General features: G+C 43.1%; 1 protein-coding gene across 12 annotated transcripts in view; it reads left to right on the forward strand.

The window, feature by feature from the left end:
* rsu1 (Ras suppressor protein 1) overlaps positions 1 to 22,074 on the forward strand; it is a 104,750-nt gene that overhangs the window by 29,123 nt on the left and 53,553 nt on the right. For all 12 annotated transcript variants that reach the window (XR_009792832.1, XM_061805972.1, XM_061805980.1 and 9 more), the window contains one exon: positions 5,483 to 5,603. Coding sequence is in view for 11 of the 12 variants with exons in the window: in XM_061805972.1 (XP_061661956.1) it covers positions 5,483 to 5,603 (121 nt within the window). In the remaining variant the exon portion in view is untranslated. The remainder of the gene's footprint in view (positions 1 to 5,482; positions 5,604 to 22,074) is intronic.

Below are 22,074 nucleotides of genomic sequence, written 5' to 3' on the forward strand. Positions count from 1 at the left end.
CAAATTGTACCACACGCAACGTAAGTCCAGCGTGCAGTCACTAAAATACAGACTGGTGCTTATTTGGGTTTAAATTAACTGGAACACATACTCACACTTCTATCTATTGTTCACTGTACATCCTCATGCCAGTTTGCTCTGAGTCCAGCCTTCTTTAGCAATGTTTGCTTTTCCTTTGTTTGTGTGTGTGTGTGTGTGTGTGTGTGTGTGTGTGTGCCCATCCATCCATTCATCCATCCTCACAAGGGTCATGGGGAATGCACACAGCCGCACTCACAATCACAACTATTTAGGGTGTCCAATTAATGTTGCATGTTTTGGGGATGTGGGAGGAAATCGAAGTGCCTGGAGAGTCAACATTGTTCACATTATGGTGTTACAGTGAGGAAAATAAGTATTTGAACACCCTGCTATATTGCAAGTTCTCCCACTTAGAAATCATGGAGGGGTCTGAAATTTTCATCGTAGGTGCATGTCCACTGTGAGAGAGATAATCTAAAATGAAAAATCCAGAAATTACAATATATGATTTTTTTTTAACGATTTATTAGTGTGATACAGCTGCAAATAAGTATTTGAATGCCTAAGAAAAACAATGTTAATATTTGGTACAGTAGCCTTTGTTTGCAATTTCAGAGGTCAAACGTTTCCTGTAGTTTTTCGCCAGGCTTGCACGCACTGCAGGAGGGATTTGGACCCACTCCTCCACACAGATCTTCTCTAGACCAGACAGGTTTCTGGGCTGCCAATGAGAGAAACAGAGTTTCAGCTCCCTCCAAAGATTTTCCATTGGGATTAGGTCTGGAGACTGGCTAGGCCAGATCCTTGATAAACCTTTTACGGAGCAACTCCTTGGTTTTTTTGGCTGTGTCCTTCGGGTCCTTGTCATGTTAAAAAAAAAACCAGCCACAACCCATTCTCAATGCTCTGACTGAGGGAAAGAGGTTGGAACCCAAAATCTCACAATACATGGCCTCGGTCATCATCTCCTAAATACAGTGCAATCGTCCTGTCCCATGTGCAGAAAAACACCCCCAAAGCATGATGCTACCACCCCCATGCTTCACAGTAGAGATGGTGTTGTTGGAATGGAACTCATCATTCGTCTTCCTCCAAACACGGTTAGTGGAATTATGACCACACACTCCATTTTGGTCTCATCTGACCACAAACTTTTCTCCCATGACTCCCCTGTATCATCCAAGTGGTCATTGGGAAATTTAAGACGGGCCTTGACATGTGCTGGTTTAAGCGGGGCAATCCTTCACATCTCTATCCCTCTATCTGGCTAACCGATACAGATCCTTTTGTCCTTCTTTTGTATCTAACCTGGTGTATGTCGTCATATGCCTCTTATTCGCCATCTCGACCTTTGCCGTACGATGCATCTCAATGTATTCCTTTCACCTCTCCTCAGTCCTCTCAGTGTCCTGCTTCTTCTTCGGTAATCTCTTTCCTTGAATGACTTCCTGTATTTTGGGGTTCCTCTGTCAGTTGATCTGAACTGTCCCTCTAGGATGGCTCCACCGTAGTGGGGCAACACTGCTCCGGCGAGGCTCTCATCGGTGTGAGATGACAACGGTTCCGTGGGGTCCATCTATTAGATACGAACATGGGGTGGGGTGACAACTGATGATGGCCCCTGATGTTTCTTCATCCTGGATCCACACCTCCTGGCCTGGCTCCAGTGCCTCGAGGTTCCGTGAACGATGGCGCTGGTTATAGCATCGCGCATCTTTCACTCGCTTCTCATTTTCCTTCTACCGAACAGCTTCAAGATTTGGAATAGCTGGACTCAGCAAGGGGGGAAGGACGGGCACTGTCGTCCGAAGCTTCCCTGCCATGAAAAGCTGAGCTAGACTATCCCCATTCTCCAAAGCGGTATTTCTGTAAGCGAGTAAGGCCAGATCGGGGTCATCTGCTTTCTTCAAGAGACCTTTCACGGTTTGAACTGCTCGTTCAGCCTCTGCTTTGCCTTGTGGGTATCTTGGGCTGCTGGTGACATGCCGAACCCATAGGACTTTGCAAACTCTCAGAAAGCCACTCCTGAAAACTGTGGCCCCCCCCATATGAAACGAGAAGGTCCGATATCCTGTGAGAAAACTCCTCACCTCAGTTACAGTCGTCGGCTCCTCCATTTTCAAGATGGCTTCAGTCTTGCATAGATCAGGACTTATGCGACTGGCGGAGGCCACATGGCCCAGAAAAGTCACCTACGTCTTCAACAGGTCACACTTGTCGACGTTCAGAGTGATGCCTGCCCGCTGAATATTTTCCAGTGTTGCATGTAAGCAGGTGTCACGCTCTTCCTGCTTCCGGCCCCACACCAGAACATTGTCCATGTGGCAGACAATGGCCTCCAAGCGCGTCAGTAACCTCCGTCACCATGCGGTTCTGAAAGTGTTCTGGGGTGGAAGCAATCCCAAAAGGCAGCCTCTTGAGGTAATAGCGTCCAAAGGGTCTAATGAAAGTTGTAAATTTTGCCGAGTCTGGCATCAGGGGAATTTGCCAAAACCCCATGTTGGCATTCAACTTACTGAAAATCCTGGCTCCTGCCAGCATTTCCAGTGTTTCCTCCACTGAAGGCAGGATATATTTCTCCCTGCACACGGAGTCATTTAGTTTGGTGAGATCTACAAATATGCGCACAGCACCATTCCTTTTAGGCACCACCACGATGCCCGTGCACCATTCCGTAGGCTCCTCAATTCTGCAAATAACTCAGAGTCGTTCAATGTGGGACAATTCATGCTTGACTTTGTCCATCAGCGGCAATGGAAACCTTGGCATTTTTAAAAAGAATGGTACAGCTCCCGGTTTCAGCTTTCAGTAAGGCTGACGTACTTCTCCAAGTTCGGTGCATAATTTCGGGTAATTCTCCTTTCATGCCTCCACAGTAACTTAATTGTCTAAGCGTGCCACCACTCCCAGCGTACAGCTCACAGACCTCTCCAGCAAGACAGTATGCAGATGGCGAGCAATGTAAACATTCTCCATCTCTTTCCTCTTACCTTTCCTCAGCAGCAGCCTGGCGACGCCCACTACCTCAAGCAGACTCCTTCCTGGTCCAAGCAGTGACTTTGTTGCCTTCTTGAGTATGGGCGGGTTGTCACTGTGTATTCTTTGGAACACAGTGTGCGGCAAGACTGTGACATCGGCACCAGTGTCAATTTTGAACTTCATAGTGCGTTTTTTAATATCAATTTTGACTATCCAGAGGTCTCCATCAGTCGTGACGCTGCCAAGGAAGACTTCCTTCTTACCCTGCTCCTCCTCAACCTCCTGCACAGATTTGGACATGCACACACGTCTGTAATGTCCCATCCTTCCACATGCATGACACTTCAGATCGTTAGCAGGACAGTCACGAATGGGATGAGAAGAGCTGCTACATTTTTGACACCGTGACTGTGCGCCTCTTGCGTTGTTTTGTTGCTGAGCACTGTGTGGCTTGTTTGTTTGGCTGTTTGGATAGTGAGGTTTGTGTTTAACTGACCTGGAGGTGCTGTTGAACACTCTGTCAGTAGATCTTGCCTCGGAACTGGTTTCCTTACGCAGACAAGACTGCTTTTTCTTCACCTCATTACTCTGCCGTGCCATTTGTATGGCTTTATCCAAAGTTTGATCCGCATCCAACTGCATGCGTTCAGACAACCCCTTGTCCAGCATGCCGACCACAATTCTGTCTGTGATCAGTTCCTGGTGCAACGCCCCGTAGTTACAATGCTCTGCCAAGGCATAAAGTGCGGTGATGAACGAATTCACACTTTCTCCCTCTCTCTGATAGCGCATGTTAAACTTGGCGCGCTCATAAATGAAGTTTTTCTTCACAACAAAGAATGTCTGGAATCCTTCTCTCACTCCTTGGTATGTGTGTCTTTGGTGGTCCGACAGGTTGAATCCAAGCAGACTGTCATCTGCCTTGTCTCCCTTGCAATCAACGTATTTATTTGGTTCTCTTCGGAGCTGGCTTGTAGGTTACTTGCCAGGCAAAATCTTTCAACTCTCCGGATCCATTTCTCCCTTTCCTGCGGCTTTGCTCCGCCGGCTGGATGTTGAAGGTAGCGCTCGGTCCGGCGGCAATTATCAGCTGCTGTGGCACGTTGTCCACGTGGGGGGGAGCTATGTCTCCTCCGATCATGTTTAAACTCATCCTTTCTCCACCGCCTAGCTCCGTTAGGTCCACTCCACGGTAACTACACCACTTCTGACACCATGTCGTGTTATTAAATAACATAGACGTGAGTCCCTTGTGTCTTTCAACTTACGTAATCTTTATTTTTCCCGCCAACTCCCTAACTTACTTCGTTGGCGTCACCCACTGTCACGCCCTGGTGACGTCAACACAATCACAGCACAACTTGGTCATTCTATTTCATCATTGGTCATTCTAAAAAAAAAAAAAAAAAAAAAAAAAAAAAAAACACACACATCAACCCCGCGTCTGGTCACCCCTGCTCTTGAACACCTTGGTGATATTTCCTGGCTGTGGAAAGAAAAATACAAAAAGAATCAAATGGGACAGAAGATTCAATTACACAGGTTAAAATATTTATTTTTATCAAGATTAATCATCATTTTGATTACAAGACTTGATTGCTTCATTGCCTATCTAGTTTAAACTTTCCATAATTTTTTATTATAGTTATTTTGGATTCTCATCCATTTGCAAAAACAAAATAAAAACATTTAAATAAAGCAGAGCAAAAGCATAAAATGGTAAGAATTACTAAGAAAATACTGACCTGGAATTTTTTCTGCAACCTGCTCTGAACACAGAGTAACAAGATGGGCAGCACAGTGAGTATTTTTAGGTTGTGGATTCTGTCAAAGGAATTGTCCAATTTGAACTTTTCTTCTGCCAGTCATTTTCATTGTTCTGTGGACTTGCGGTGCAGGACCAGTGAAGAAACGTTTAATGCGTTTGTGGTCCGGCTGTGGCGGGGGAGCTCGTTTTAAAAGAAATAGTACCACTAGCACTCAGTCGCAGACCGCATGGACGAATCACGACTTTGCTGCCAAAAGTACGTTGATCTGTGGGTTTACGACATTGAGTCGGAAATCACTTCCGGGGTGGGATTTCTGAGTGCTTGGACAAGCAAACAACAACCGCCAGGTTATCATGAACTTTCCCGTCGCTTGGCAGTGTGTTTTGCCAGATTATTTTAACCTCTCTATTAAATGCAATATGTCAGTCCCATGATTTATCTCGTTAATCAAATTTTATGCGACATTCTGAATTTTAATGCACGAATATCGCAGCATCGCGGCTTTGGATTAACCCTAACTATGGATGTATGGAATCACTGTTAGTGTAATGTTAATTATTTGCGGAAATTTTGGTTTGACTCTGTATTAGATCTAAAATATTCAGATTTTTGCTATGCCTAATTTAGAATTCCTTTTCAGGTATTTTTACAAGGGACATGTCTGTGTAGCTTGGAGGATCCATTCATCCTTTTTTTTTTTTTTTGTCTTACAGTGGTGCCTGCTAACATCTCTGAGCTAAAAAATCTGGAGGTTCTTAATATGTTCAACAACCAAATTGAAGAGCTACCAACGCAAATGAGCAGTCTTCAGAAGTTGAAACACCTTAATCTTGGGTATATTACACACGCATTTTTTATACATGGAATAGATGCCTCTTTTTGCTATGTCCCTTATTCATTTGCACTTGAGTCACAACTGTCATCATTCAAGGTATAGTAACCTTCAAATCATTAACTTGCAAGGCAAGATACAGCATGATCTTCATACATATTTGTGAATCATAACAATCTGGATGAAGTTGATATGCGTTATATAAATGCAGTTTTTGAGCTGAAATATAATGTAGAACTCTCATCAGGTAGAGAGGCTTAGTCAAGGTTGGCTTTTAGCATGACTAGTTCTGGAGAAAATGTTCTTTTTGAGCCAATTTTTAAATATATGTAACGTCAATTTTTAAGCGCAAGTTTTCTTATCTGGATGAAAATATATGTTCAACTATATCATTAAATGTTTATCTTTTTACCAAAAAATAAAAATATTTATGAATTAGTCTGCAAACTTTGACCAACTTCCCCATATCTGACAAACGCCCCCTTTCGTGTGGTTTACTTCTGACGTCACAAGTCGGACTCGTCTATCTATCTCCTCTAGATCCGACTCGTGTGTATGATTGTCTATGTAGGAAGCCATTTTCTTTACTGGGGTTGTCTTGTTGTGACGTCACACGGAAGCAGCTTCAACAGAACCTCGGTTTGAAACAGACATCGGAGGCTTTTGGATTATAAAGAAAATGTGCACTTTGGCGATAATTCATTTCATTTCTATTGTGTTGAGAATTTTGAAAATATTTTTTTAATGAAAAATTTGCTATGTTTGTGTGATACATAAATAAAATGTAGGTCCCCTGGATTAGACATTTAAGCACTCAACTCCTCTCTTAAACACTACTCTTCCCCGGTCGCCCTCGCTACACTTGTAAACTGTACACACCAGCAACTGCTTGTGCTGCGTTTCCACACACCCGTGGAGTATTTTTTTTCTCCCCTCAGGTTGTTAGTTTTAAAGTAGGATGAAAAAAACAGGAATGGGAGCGCACATTAAAAGCTAGTAGATGAGGGTTCAGTGTTTCTTTTAACGGCAAAATTATTCACAGATTTAATCTAAAAACATCTGTAAATTGAAAAAGTATTATCAAAATTCTTCTCTTGCTCAGACATTCCAATGACCTCGGCTGGAAAACTGACAGCCAATCAGTGTTTACCACGTCTGCAGTGCTTCCTGTTCTGAACCCCCATTGCTTGTGGATACATTTCACAGAATAGAGAACGTCCACTATCTGGCATTTTGTGGCCGATTTTTGTGAAAAATAATTACAAACAAACAAAAATAACAATGTACAATGATCCAGCCTGTGCGTTTGAGCCAGAATACAGACAGACGGAATTTGACATGTTGGAGAGGGGGCGTGGCGCAGTCGACAAACAATAATAAGAGTCCCAATATATGGACCGCAGAGATTTTCCTGACAGGGCTCGTTTCGAAAGGCAATTTCCTTGCTGTAACGATCATGACAAATGTTTTATGTGTATGATGTTTTGATGTGTTTAAAGCCTATATGAGGAGTTTTTTCAGATGTAGATCAGTCGGCATTTGGAAGTGAGTTGTCATGTAGCAGCAGGCAGCGGCTAACGTCCTGAACAGCTCTGTCTGACTTCCTTAAAACACGAACATTACATTGGCGACAAGGAGTAAACTGAATCGTGCGAAGTGTCGAAAAGAAAAGTGGAACAAGAAGTAAAAATGGACTAGGAGGAAATACGACAAATGCCGTTAGATCTGTTTGTATACTCATACACTTGTGACTAAAGTTTATTTCGAATGAACCAAATCTTACATACATGCAATTCATGCAATTCAAACAATATTGGTTTTGTTGCACATACATGACTACATTGCTGGTTTAGTGCAAAACAAGTACACAGGCAACATAATGACATTCCCATTAGGGACCAACATTCAACACTTCTTTAAATGGTCAAGTGTCATGAAATGCATGATTTTTAGCAAGTTATCAATGAAAAAAAACGGCAGCCGGTATGGACCCATCCGTTTTTGTCACAACAAAACGTGATTTTGACGTACATGAAAATCCTCTCAAGGGATTTGCTTTCGGCAAGAAGCAGGAAGTGATGTTGGAAGCAGGAGCGCGCTCAAGCGGACTCGTTTCTTTCTATTAGTTTTACCTGTGGGAAGATAGCTCATTTGTTCCTTCGTGTTAGCCAAAATTCCGTCTCGTTACATTGCTGGATATTGCTCGAACACTCAGGAGGATGGATTCGCTTTTCATACTTTTCCAAAAGATCCGGTTCTTTGTGAAAAATGGATTTCACAGGTGCAAAGGATGAGAGCTTCATGGGTTCCAAATGACAGGTTGGTGTGTATACAGCTTCTAAAAAAAACAATAGTTGGGGGGGCGTAATCTGTAAATCATTGGTGCTAAATATGTCTGTGCGCATCGGAAGGCAGCAGCCACTGAAGTACGGCCTCCGCAGGCCATGTGAATCCCCGCTGGTCTTGTCGACAAGACCGAGCTGGCTGCTAGCCTTGTCATCCAGGGTGGCTCGTTGCGGCGCTGGGCCATGGTGGCTCATCCCCACCGCGGAAGTGGATCGGACAGGGAGGCGATTTGGCCGTGGCTGTTTTTATCACCGCCGCGCGGAGGTGGGTCGGCCTTAGCCGTGATCTGCATATCATCTATAAATGGCTCGAAACAATCGGGTAATATTGTCCAGGACACTTCACTCGTGAGATGTTCTCTTCTTCGAAAGGAGCTTCCATGTCTGAAGGGGCGTGTCCCACAGTAGGGGTCACGGCGCGTTTTCAATGGCGAATGTCCGAGGTGACGTCATGGACAGTAAATGCAGCCAATATGCTGACCACTTGGATGTCGAATGAGACTCCTGTAACTTTGCACATGGATGATGCGCTCTCCGCTCATATTTATTTTTTCGTGTAGACATTGAAGTGAATAATGTTGTACGAGGGGCGTTCATTAAAGTTTTTCCCTGACCTAGTTCCAATGAGCCGAGAGAATTGAATGTTGGCACAAATAAGTTGGCACAAGTCTTTCTCTACATAGGCTCCTGGAAGGGAGACACACTTCTCCCATCGTTTTATGCAGTTTTGGAGACCTCTTCTGTAGAACTCACCAGGTTGTGCCTGAAACCATGCCTTGACTTCAGAAATAAGGCTTTTGTCATTTTTGAATCGCTTTCCTTTTAAAGATGACTTCATGGATAAAAAGAGGTGGAAGTCAGATGGTGCCAACTCAGGAGAGTAAGGAGGGTGAGGAAGGATTTCATAGCCGCAGGACCGAGCTTCTGTCTAGGCAACATGCGAGTTGTGAACTGGAGCATTTTCCTGCAGGAGTCGTACCCCTCTGGTCAGCATTCCACGCCTCTCCGTTTTGATAGATTTTTGCAATTTGTTCAGAAGTGAGGCATAGTATGTTCCAGTAATTGTGGTACCCTTCGTCAAGAAATCTATCATCGGTACTCCGCGCTGATCCCAAAATACTGTCAGCATGACTATGCCGGCTAATGGTTGGACCCGTGCTTTCTTTGGAGGTGGTGAGTCTCAATACTTCCATTGCTTGGATTGAGCTTTGTCTCTGGGTCATAGAGATGCACCCATGTTCCATCCTGTGTTATTAGTCTCTCAAAAAAGTCCTCCTGGTTGTCTCAACACAAGGTCAAAAGAGCTTGGGAGCACTCGACTCATTCTTGTTTCTGGAAAGGAGTAAGTAACCGTGGAATCCATCTAGCTGAAACCTTTCCCATGTGCAAATGGTCATGGATGATTTTTTCCACAGACCCCACACTGATCTTAACCTCATGGGCTAGTTGGCGTACGGTTATACGACGATCGTCCAAGATTGGTGGATGGTGGCATCATCAATGGCGGACTGTGGGCGCCCAGGAATAAGGGCCGTTTCCACAGATGTACGTCCACACTTGAACTGACGATGCCAGTGTTGAACGTCGTATGATGGGGCATCCTCCCCATAAACTTCTTTCATCTCATCAAATGCCTCCGTCGGAGTGCGACCTTTCAAATACAGGAACCTGATGACCGCTCTGTACTCAACTTGCTCCATCACTGTACCTTACTTTACTTCAGCACCTGAAAATGAGAAACGAATTATGGATCAGAGCTGCAAATTACTATGTGACCTATAGAGGTGTAAGGTAATGTTCGTGTACAATTTCATCTTCCTACCTTAACCGAAAGTAGGTCAGGGGAAATCTTTAATGAACCCCCCTAGTATGTATTTTTCATTTCAATATCTATTTTAGAATGTTTATAGGGATGACACTCGACCTTTAACTACATTACTACTTTGGAAATAATTTGACACATTATCTGTACTACATTTTTCTTTTCGAAATTTGCGATTTTACATGAATGGGGAGGGAAAAAAAAAGCAAATTAAAATCTGTGTTGCAACAACCCCTAGATGTCACAACCACATTATTATCAAGAAAGAAGAAAATACTAGAAGCTAGTTCCATTATTTACAGATTTTGTCAGTGAACCGGGACAAATGTTTTTGTACGACAAGGTCCTTTTCTGGTCGCTGTTTTGATGCAATGTTCGGGGGATATTCTCAAGCAGACAGAAGCTAAGTCCCGGTGATGTCACTGGGCGGGGTCAAGGACGTTTCTTCCGAGTCTGGCTGTGAAACCTGGCACATATCCAGAATTTGCTTGGAAAGCAGAAATGTTCTTTATTTACAATTTGTTTTCAATTAATGTCCAAAATATATGTAATAATAATATTACTTCAGATATGAGGGTATATTGTACAGTCGGGTTGGGGGGGTGCGGTGGGGGGGTTTGCATGTGCGCATCGCCTTAAATACTAACCGGGAAATGTTGTGTGCTTACACGTATACATCCATCCATCCATTTTTTTAGCTGCACGATAGTCGCAGGAATGCTGGAGCCTATCCCACCTGTCAATGGGCAGGAGGCACGTTTAAACACCCACAGACACGGGAAGAACATGCAAACTCCACACACAGAAGTCCGGGATTGAACAGCTGCGGCACCGTGCCGCCTCATAAAATATGTTGTTGCTTATGCAGTATTAGCACGAGAGGCTATTACTAAACAGCTAATAACCAGTAATGATTAGATGTGTGCAAATTTCCCCTGCTGGTGAACGAGCCTCAACTGTGACAGCCACAGCCTTATCCTGTCAAGTTAGCGCCATGGGAGGTTAAAGAAGGAGATATTTGGGTTTTGTTGCACAACACATCTGCATCTTGGCTTAGCTAAAACGAATGGTCTGTAATGCTAAGCACCGGCGACATCAGGGGCGGAGTGAATGTTTCTTCCGCGTTTGGCTGTGAAAGCTGGCAGACATCCAGATTTTGCTTGGATTTCAAAAATATTTTCATTTTTTTTTTGATGTTCAAAATATATGTAATAAGAATATTACTTCACATTGGAGGGTTTATTGTACATATGAATTATGAGGAGAGTCTTTAAGTGCCATCAGGAACTTTGTGAGGACTGCAGTTTTATTTGTTGTTTTTTTTGGGTGGTGGTGGGGGGAGTTCAATGATTGTACTTCTGCTTTGAAGGAATTAATTTTCAGGTGTTTTTAGACGTTAGAGAGAGCAGACTTTGATGGTTTGGACATCTCCATAGGAGAGAGTATGAGTTTATTGCTCAAAAGATGACTTTTTTCGCTACTGGCAATGCCAAACAGACTACAGAAGTAGTTCATGGTACCCGTGCACCCCCGACTGTCATGATGGCGCACCTCCCAGTTTGAAATCCACTGTCTCTTGGCACCCTGTTTTTAGATCTACAAACAGGGTCAATACCTTTTGACCTTCTTTAAGCTTCTCCAGGTATGGATCTACGGTAATCTTCCTATGCATAAACCGTACTGTTGCTTGCAAATCTCAATTCTGTCCTGAGTTTAGTCACCGCTATTCTCTCTCATAACTTTATTGTGTGGCTCATTGACTTTATTCATTCATAGTTCACAACTCTGTTCACAACTCTGCACATCACCCTTGTTCTAAAGAAACGGGCACCAGCACACTTTTCATCGATTCCTTGCGTGTCTTTTTACCCATTAGAATTCTGTTGAGGAATCTGGTCAAAAACTCCACAGCCATCTCTCTTAAATGTTTCCATCCGTATGTCGTCAGGACCAACTGCCTTTTCATTTTTCATTTTCTTTGTGTCTTTCTAATCTCCCCCGTACAAATCAGTGCTACTTCTTGGTCCAGTACATTCGACTCATCTACTCTTCTCTCTCATTTTCCTCCTTCAACACCCCAGTACTGTTTCGGCACCAGTGAACACATTTCCATCTGTCCTTAATCACCCAAACCTGTTGCAAATCTTTCACCTCTCTATTCCTCGAACAAGCCAATCTGTATAGCGCTTTCTCACCTTCTTCAGTGTCAAACTTGGCATACATGTCATCATCTGCCTCTTGTTTGGGCTTTGTCTCACCTTCGCCTTATGTCGCATCTTGTTTTCTCTTCTCTTCGGTCCTCTGATGTCCTACTTCTGAGTTGATAGCCATGGTAACGGAATCAGGCATGAGGATTTCGGCAAGTACGGTAACCGATCTTTTGGTTCCGTTGATTTTTGTCCTGGGAAACAATTTTATATTCATATTCTGCACCTCAGCTTTATCACCTCACCTTCTTCGTTGGTTCCGGCAATAAATTCTTTAGATATAGTCCACTTTTGGAACGTCTTTAGGGACACAGTCTCTTGTCTTTTACGCTTAGCAACCGACATGTTTGACTAGCGTTTGAGTGACCAGGATATGAATAACTCGACATTGTGCATGCGTAGCGCAGAAGCGGAAACCGGTGCCGTTTGTAAACCACACTGACAAAGCTGGGCGTTTTAATCATTAAAAATAGAGGGGTTCATGTAGGTTTGTTTTGTACAGATTTCGTTGAGAACTTGTTTTACATTCCACACGTGGGCGAATTTTATTAAAAGTAAGCCCTGAGATCTGGGAAACGGACTTTCGGTTCCGTGTTTTCTCAGGCTGGGTAACGACACGGTAACGGAACGATTGTTTCCGTGAAATGCTCACGCCTGGGAATCCTCTGTTAACATCTTTTCCCTGAAGGTGAACTGAAAAGGGTCAAAAGGGATTAATCTAGTTTTTGTTACTTAGGGAGCAATGCAAGGCTGGGATTTTTGTGGGTTATCTAATTATGCAACAATCTTTATCTAGGGAAACAGTACATTGTACTCACATTGCGAAAAAAAAATTCTACAGGCTGGTCGGTCCTCCACGTGATGGGCCAGAGTGGCTAACGTAGATTTTACGGAACAAGGAAGAAGAAAAAAACCAAAGGTAGGGTGGTTGGAGTGCTTTGGTGATGGTGTTTATCACGGACTGAAAGAAAACTTGCATTGCACTTCCTTCCGGATGATTGTTTAATCACAAGATACACCCCACACTCTGACAAGCATTGTTTCGGGGCGTGGGTTGAGTGCTTCTGCTCTTCATGCTCGTCAGGACAGTGAGGAGGGATTGAATCTGCCGCTTCATGGAGAGAGGTGGGGATCCCTGGCTGTGCGCCAGTTTCTTTGGCAGGTAGGAGAAAACAAGAGGCAGAAGAACATGAGCAGAACTGAGGCCCCACAGCATTTTATGCAGAGGAGAGAAAGCGAGGGGTTGGCAGAAGGACCAAAGGAAAGCGGACCGTGCTTTTTAGGATTATTACTGTTTTTAAACCATTGGAAACAAAAGATTAATTAATTCCCAGCTCCTGCATTGTCACGTCTGACACTTCTCATCTGATTCAGTTGACAAACAACTTTGACTGTCGATTTGAGATGATGATAGTATATCTGGGATGATTGTTTAAGGCCACGCAGAAGTCTCTGCGGAGAAATATTATATATATTACATTAACACATTAAATTCTAGTTGCCTTTCTGTTAATATAAGAAAAACCCAGTGGTCTCACACATACCAACTCATTTAATTTAATTTTAAGGTTTCACACGGTTAGAAGCAACATTCCAACATAACAGAAATAATGGGTACTAATTTAGAGCAATTATTTCGCACACACCGAATTTTTAGAGCCTGATGCGACATAAAGGCAACGTTTTCATCCAACCATTAATGCTGGTGCTAGCTTGCTCAGATACAAAACATGCTTGTGAGACGTATCGTATTAAAAGTACGTGAACACACCTTAAGCAATCAGTTAAGGAACATCCTCTCCCGACCATCAGTGATGACGGTTTGTTTTTTCCATATATTTTTCCTCCATACAATAAATTTTGTGTTGTTGCTGTTGCTGTTGTTGTGGTGACCTTTGTAACGAGGCCACGTGCTTGCTTGCCTTTGAGTTGACAGAATAAAGCCCACTGTCCGGTAAAGAAAGACTGCATTGGTATTTGAAAACAAGATTTTATTGCAGTAGTCTGACACTGTAATTGTGAAAGACCACATTTGTCTTGTAATTTAATCCAGGCATTACGTGTCGTCTGTCTCTGACAAGTTTGTCCCACACTGCTGACTAAATTCAAAACACCTGCACAGGTTTCTCCAAGTGTCATAAAATTTCTTTAATTTTATATAATGGTCTCAGTTGGGTTCAGTATGGGGAAGACTGTAGAGTTGAACCCTGGCCAGAAGATCACAGCGTGTCATATTTTTCCATCTAAGCCTATCTGGTGCGTCTTCCTCTCTCACACCCAATGTCCTCATGCCTCCCTCACAACATCCATCAACCTTTTCTTTGGACTTCCTCTTGCTCTTCAGCCTGGCAGCTCCATCCTCAGCACCCTTCCACCAATCTGCTCACTCTCTCGCCTCTGAACATGTCCAAACCATCTAAGTCTGCTCTCTCTAACCTTGTCTCCAAAACATCCAACTTTGGCTGTCCCTCTAATGAGCTAATTTCTGATCCTATCCAACCTGTTCATTCCAAGCAAGAACCTCAGCATCTTCATTTCTGCTACCTCCTGTTCTGCTTCCTGTTGTTTCTTCAGTGCCACCGTCTCTAATCCGTACATCATGGCTGGCCTCACCACTGTTTTATAAACTTTGCCCTTCATCCTAGCAGAGACTCTTTTGTCACATAGAACACCAAACACATACCGCCAACTGTTCCACCCCGCTTGGACCCGTTTCTTCACTTCCTTACCGCACTCTCCATTGCTCTGTATTGTTGGCTCCAAGTATTTGAAGTCGTCCATCCTCGCTATCACTTCTCCCTTGAGCTTCACTCTTCCTCCTCAGCCCCTCACATTCATGCACATATATTCTGTTTTACTTCAGCTAATCTTCATTCCTCTCCTTTCCAGTGTGTGCCTCCGTCTCTCTAATTGTTCTAACGCCTGCTCCCTGCTGTCACTGCATATCACAATACCATCTGCGAACATCCTAGTCCAAGAGGATTCCAGTCTAACCTCATCTGTCAGCCTATCCATTACTACCGCAAACAGGAAGGGGCACAGCGCGAATCCCTGATGCAGTCCCACCTCCATCTTAAATTCTTCTGACACACCTCCGGCACATCTCACCGCAGTTCTGCTGCCCTCATACATATATTCTAACATATTTCTTCGCCACACCAGACTTGCACATGCAGTACCACAGTTCCTTTCTTGGTACTCTGTCATAGGCTTTCTCTTGGTCTACAAAGACAATGTTGCTCCTTCTGACCTTCTCTTCTCTGTACTTTTCCACGAGCATCCTCAAGGCAAATAATGCATCTGTGGTACTCTTTCTCGCCATGACCCAATACTGTTGCTCGCAGATACTTCTATCCTGTGTCTAGCCTCCATCACTCTTTCCCATAACTTCATTGTGTGGCTCATCATCTTTATTCCTATATAGTTTCCACAGCTCTGAACATCTCCTTTGTTCTTAAAAATGGGCACATTTTTCCTACATTCTTCTGGCATCTTCCTTCCCGCTAGTATTCGATTGAATAAGTTGGTCAAAAACTCCACAGCCACCTCTCCAAATTGCTTCCATACCTCCACTGGTATGTCATCAGGAGCATCTTTCCATTTTTCATTCTGTTCAGTGCTTTTTTAATTTTCCCTTACTAATCAGTGTACTCTTTCCATCTACTTAGCACACTACTGGCACCAGTCAACATATTTCCATCGCTATCCTTAATCACCTTTACTTGCTGCACATCCTTCCCATCTCTATCCCTTTATCTGGCTAACCTGTAGAGATCCTTTTCTCCTTATTTCATATCCAACCTGGTGTACATGTCGTCATATGCCTCTTGTTTAGCCTTCGCCATCTCTACCTTTGTCCTACATCGCATCTCAAGGTATTCCTTCCGCCTCTCCATGTCCCACTTCTTTTTCGCTAATCTCTTTCCTTGAATGACTTCCCGTATTTTGGGGTTCCACCACCAAGTTTCCTTCTCCCCTTTCCTACCATAAGACACATCAAGTACTCTCCTGCCTGACTCTCTGAGTACCTTGGCAGTAGTATTCCAGTCTTCCGGGAGCTCTTCCTGTCCATCAAGAGCCTGTCTCACCTCTTTCCGAAAGGCCACACAACATTATTCCTTTTTTAACTTCCAACACCTGATTCTCTGCTCTACCTTGGTCTTCTTAATCTTTATACCCGCTACCAGAGTCATTCTACACACCACCATCCTTTGCTGTCGAGTTACACTCTCCCCCACCACTACCCTGCAATCAGTAACCTCCTTCAGTGTGACATCGTTTGCACAGAATAAAATCCCACCTGCGTGCTTCTACCTCAGCTCTTATTGGTCACTCTATGTTCCTGTCTCTGCTGAAAACAAGTTTTCACCACTGCTAGTTCCATCCGTGTACTAACTGCCCTTAGTTTTGTCAGCCTTGTCGAGTAACCTTTCCGAGTAACAAGATGACAAAGTGTTCGCTCTGCTTTTACAGCAGCTCCATCTCTTATGAATCGATTGCACTTGTCATTGACATCGTAAATTTAACAATCGTTTTATTTTAAGACGGAGATTATCAATGAGTGACTGATTAAAATGGAATTTTTACGACTAAATGATGTTAATGTCGATGACGTTCGATCTTTCATGAGGTAGAATGGTAATAATGATATAACTCAATATCAGAATGACAAAGACAGATGAAGATGGAAATTCTAAGAATTTAATAAAATGATAAAAATTGTTCAGATAACATTCATTACTACAGTCATTCCCACCAGACGCGGGGTATGGTTGCGATGTTAAGGCAAAATTCAATGTTAATTGAACATAAATCAATAAAAATGGTTAAAATGATAAAACTGATGGTAAGAAGGATGAGATAAGTGATAAAATAGCAAAAAGCAATATAAATGAAGTGAGATTCAAAGCGTTGAAAAGCATCAGAAATTAGGGATAATAGACATTTTTGAGTGAGCCTGTTAGGGTTGATCGACTCCTATGTAGCTCGAAGCCTAATTTAATAATACGGGTTTTCGGGATTACGGATAAATTGTCAAGACAACTTGCCCTTCATAGGTAACCACGTAATATCGCTGGTATTATCCTGCCATTACCTTATTATAGTAGTTTTACTTGCGCCCAATCTCAAAAGGAGTCGTCAATTTAAGCATTCCAAGTTGCCAAATACTTTCTCCCCGCCAGCTTGCCACACGACTATGACACCTATAGAAAGACCTTGTCTCTTTGTCAGTGAAAAACTGAACAAAAAGCCCCGAACTTCCGTATCAAAGGTTTTTATAGCTTTGTGGTGGAACATTCTGGAAAATTTTGGCTGAATCCACGCCTAGTGGGAAGGGCCTCCCTTTGTTCATCCCATTGGGCCCCATTCGCCATTCCTGGCTTGAATTGTCACGCCCTTCTTTAGCTTCACTCAATTTTGTCATTCTCGCTTTAATTAATAAATCTTTAGGGTTAGGGTCATCTTTAAAAAATATAACCACAACTCGCGTTCGGTTTCACCCTAGTTTTGAACAATAGCATAAATGTATCAACATTCTTGTGAATATAATTCTCTCATGCATTCTCAGGCTTGTTTTAGTTGGTTGCTCATCATGTGTTGCCTTGTCTGAGAGAGGCAGCCATACACAGGTTATATTCTTTTCACAAAGGTGTTTCAAAGCATTTTATTTTTTGCTAAAAGTTTAGTGGAAAAATAGTTGAAATCTATTTCTGCTTGCAGACATCCTGCGTGGTGATTCGAGCGTGACGGGCTTCCTGTTCAGTAACTTGATGCTGCAACCGTCTTGAAAAACGTTGGCTGTGACCTGACAGCTGCATCCTGTTACCGTCTTTATATCAGAAATAAGATGTGAATACAAAGATATAACAATAATTGGGTTCTTAAGGTTGCTAACCCCGATATATGTATGTAATACAAAGATATGAAAAATAATCAGGTTTATATAAGGTTACTGACTTTGGTATACGTATGCAATGCAATGAGAAGCTAAGTGGGTAGGCTACGTTTATCAGAGAGATCTTTGCCGTGCTGGCGACCCAATCAAGTATAATTTTGTTTGGCGACATCTGGTGTTCGATTTGAGAGTTGGTGCTAGGGCTCAGCTCAACACATGACCCTTAAGCCATACACCCCAAATGTTATCAATTCACTCCATTGCTATTTGTGGTATGGCAACCTATCTGACACAACTAAGCCGCTTTCCTCCTCTTTTTTGTCTTCGACCTACATTATCTGAATTTCTATCTACGCCTTGCAGATTAACAGGGCGTATTTAGGCCATGCCATGACCTACATCCATTATGGAAGTCGTTTGATGAACGCTCATATATGTTTGGCACAGTTTTACGTCGGATGCCTTTCCTGGTGCAACCCTCTGCATTTTTCCGGGCTTGGGACCGGCCTACAGGACGGCACAGGAATTGTGCCCCCCTTCGGGCTGCAGATAGTCAAAACAAGCAATAAAATAAACACAGTCAGCACATAAGGTACACAAATCACTTACTACCTGTGTGAAAATATAAAGGATATGACAATTTAAACGCTATGTGGATGGAAGGGATTCAAACCTCAATGGCCCTCACTCTGGTAGTTGAAGGTTGAGTCCACGTTCGATGTTTGATCCTTGCTGTATACTCTATGTAGGTAATGTTGTTAGCGCGCTAGGCTCACTTGGGCCGAGCAGCTTCAACGCGAAAAATACGGCACCAATTTGGGTGCTAAGATTGTTAAATTTCCTACAAGTCCTCACGGCCCTTGTCGTACAAGGTATAAAGTTACGATGTTTCTTCAACAGCACGGTTAGATTACAAACGCATCTCGTTGTTAGCCAGCTAAGCTAAGGTGGTCTGCCCCAATAAGCAAGTTTATGTTGACGTTTCTACTTGCCCAACTTCCTACTAAGTACTCACGGTACTTGTTGTAAACGGAACATAGGTTTTGGTGGTCGTGTAAGTACCCACGTTTGATGATTACCTCCTCAGCAAATATTTGATTAGATACGTTGCTTGATGTTATCAAGCTAGGCTCGGGTAGGCCGCGCAGCTTCAACACGAACAAATACGGCTCCAAAGACCAATGGCTTGAGAAGGTGCACCAAAAAAAAAATAAAAATGGACTGACTATCAAGGAAGATTCAAACATCAAGCAGAGGTCCACAAAGTGTAATGAGGAGGGACTCACATCTTTAAAAAAAAAACTAAATTCGGACGCATCAGGGAGATGGACTACAACTGTCAGGCTCCCTGGGTCAAGAGCGAATGTTGGGAGAGTCTCAAGTGGGCCAAGGAGAAGGACTGGAATGTTGGCCAGTCAACTGTGCCTCTTTTTTCAGGAATCAAGGTCCAAGGGTTTGGAGAAAGACAGGTGATGAACAGAACCCAAACCACTTGATGTCCTGGATGAAATATCCACAATCTGCCAGTTTGTAGTGCAAAGCCCAACTCAGGTGTTGGTAAACTCTGATTTCCTAAATCCAAGGTCACAGCAACAGTCTACCAACATGCTTAAAAGGACTTCATGATTCCTTCTGATAAGGATCTGTATGAAGATGCAAATTTCATCTTCCAGTAGGTTCCGGCCCCTCACACATAAATCACCAAAACTTGGTTTGATGCCCATGCCATTACAGTGCTAGAGTAACCCACCCAACCAGCCAGGTCTAATTCCTAATGTGAATCTATGGGGTATTATAAAGAGGAAAATGAGGGGCACCAGACCCCAAAACAAAGAAGCAAGCATTAAGGAAATCTGGGCTTCCTTGACTTCCTTACCACAGGCTGACTGCCTCAATGCCTCTGCGCAACAAGGCAATTATTAAAGCAAAGATATTTAAGTCTTTAAGTTTGACATCGTTTTGAAAGGTTGAGGGTTGGGGGGTGCTCCATCTCCCATATCCAGAGGCGGGTAATGGGTGTGGGTGGGGACGTGGCGGGGTGTCCCATGCTCCATACTGCAGGTTGGAGTGAGGCATCCGTCTCTCGCCGCTGATTGTCTGGCCAGACCTGCAGGAGCCATGCCTGTTAATTACTCACCTTGGACACACAATTCACTGTACATATTTTATCACCAATCACTTTTGGCACATTAACAAATGATTTTGTTCCTGGGGGTTAGTGTGGGGTTGGAGGGGTGTTGGGGTGGGACCGAGATTGAGCCATGTCCATGCTGTTTTCTGGTCCATGCGCCCTGCCCCCTCCCAGCTGGCCTGCCCTCCCTGCATTATAAATGCATCACACATATTCCCGTTTTTGAAATGCAGTACATATACGTTTCTCTGGGGGGGCCGTGAATCCGCTGTGTGTTGTTGAGGTGGGGGTGGGGGGGCTGTAAGGCAAAGCAAATTTATTTAGATAGCGCACTTCATATAAAAGGTAAATCAATGGGCTTTACAAAGAAATAAAAAAATTAAAGTGGGAAGAAAACTATAAAAATGCCAACATATATATTAAAAAATAAAAAGTACAATTAAAAACAGCATACAGTGCAAGAAATATCATTACAATTAGAAATTGGAAATACTCTAAAAACCATAAGAATAAAGAGTTTTCAACCTGGATTTAAAATCATTCACACTTGGGGCTGACATCACCTCTGTTGGGAAATTTATTCAATTTGTGTGCAGCATAATATTCAAATGGTGCTTCACCATGTTTGCCTTGGACTCTGCACTCCACGATTTGACAAGTCAGTTGATCTCAGAGCTCTACTGAGTTTTTATTAGGCATTTATTGAATGTATTCGGGACTTAAACCATTTAGTGATTTATAGACAAGTTGCAGAACTTTAAAATCTATTCTAAAGCTGACAGGAAGCCAGTGTAAGGACTTAAGAATTGTACTGATATGCTCTGACCTCTTTGTTCTGGTCAGAACCTCAGTTGCAGCTGTTTCATGTACTTCTTGGGGAATCGTGTCAGAAAACCATTACAGTACTCAAGTCTACTTGAGACAAAAGTATGGATGAGTTTTTGCTGGTCTGCTTGATACATACCAGCCTTCACTGTAAATACATTCTTCAGAAGGTAAAAGGCAGTTTTTGTGATTAATTTGATATGACTGTTCAAAGTCAGGTTGAAATCAATCAGAACACCAAGGTTTCGGACTTGGGCTTTGGTTTTTAGAAATAGTGGGTACAGCTATATACTCACAGCAATTCTGTTTTCTTTTTTGTCAAAAACATTTGTCTGTTTTGTTGTGGTTTAGTTGAAGAAAATTTTGACTCATCCAGTTATTTGTCTGCTTTAAACCGTGGCACAACACCTCAATAGAACTGTAGTCACATGGAGACATTGCTCAATATAACTGTGTGTAATCTGCATAGCATCACAATGAAAGTTTTGAAGAATTTTACCCAAGGCTAACAAATACAGGCTGAACAGGAGGGAAGAACTGACCCTTGAGTGACTCCATGGGTCATTGCCATTTCTTGGGATTGAGCACTTCCAATGGTGACAAAACAGTTCTTTCTTCCAGTTAGGACCTAAACAACATTTAACAGCCATTTAAAGACCATTCCATTTAGTCCATCCTACCCATTTTTCCAACCCGGTGGGTGAGGCAAACTTAGTGGGGTGGGCTGTGTGGGACGGGGGATGGGAGAGTTGGCTGGGGGGATAGCACTGGAGCCTTGCGACCCTCGCCGTCAACTAGGTGGCTCACTGGTGGGCAACTGGGTCCGAACTTGCCCTCGATTGATTGGGTGGGGTCCCCACCCTCCATGGGGCAGGCACAGCAATTATGAGGACGTTACTCTCAGTCTTTGTGCATGTAAAACCGTCAATTTATTTGCAAGACTCCACAGGCACACACAGCAAGGACTCTTTTACTGATAAACTTGATGTCGCGTGAAAATTCGTAATTGTCGATAAAAATCTTCTCAAAACATTGTTAAATGAGAGAGGATTGAACATCACATTGTCAAAATAGGGTACATATGACATGACCTACACTGTTCATGCAAACCACTGGATTTCCACTTTTAGTACAGCAAGCAGTGATCAGGGGACCCAATGGGTCCGCGGGCGATTGCATGGTATACGTTTTTAATGGATGTGTAACAGTGATCTAGAGTGTTATTTGCCCTCGTTGGACATTTCATG

The sequence above is a fragment of the Syngnathoides biaculeatus genome, chromosome 19 (assembly GCF_019802595.1).
Source record: "Syngnathoides biaculeatus isolate LvHL_M chromosome 19, ASM1980259v1, whole genome shotgun sequence".
NCBI classification, from domain to species: domain Eukaryota; kingdom Metazoa; phylum Chordata; class Actinopteri; order Syngnathiformes; family Syngnathidae; genus Syngnathoides; species Syngnathoides biaculeatus.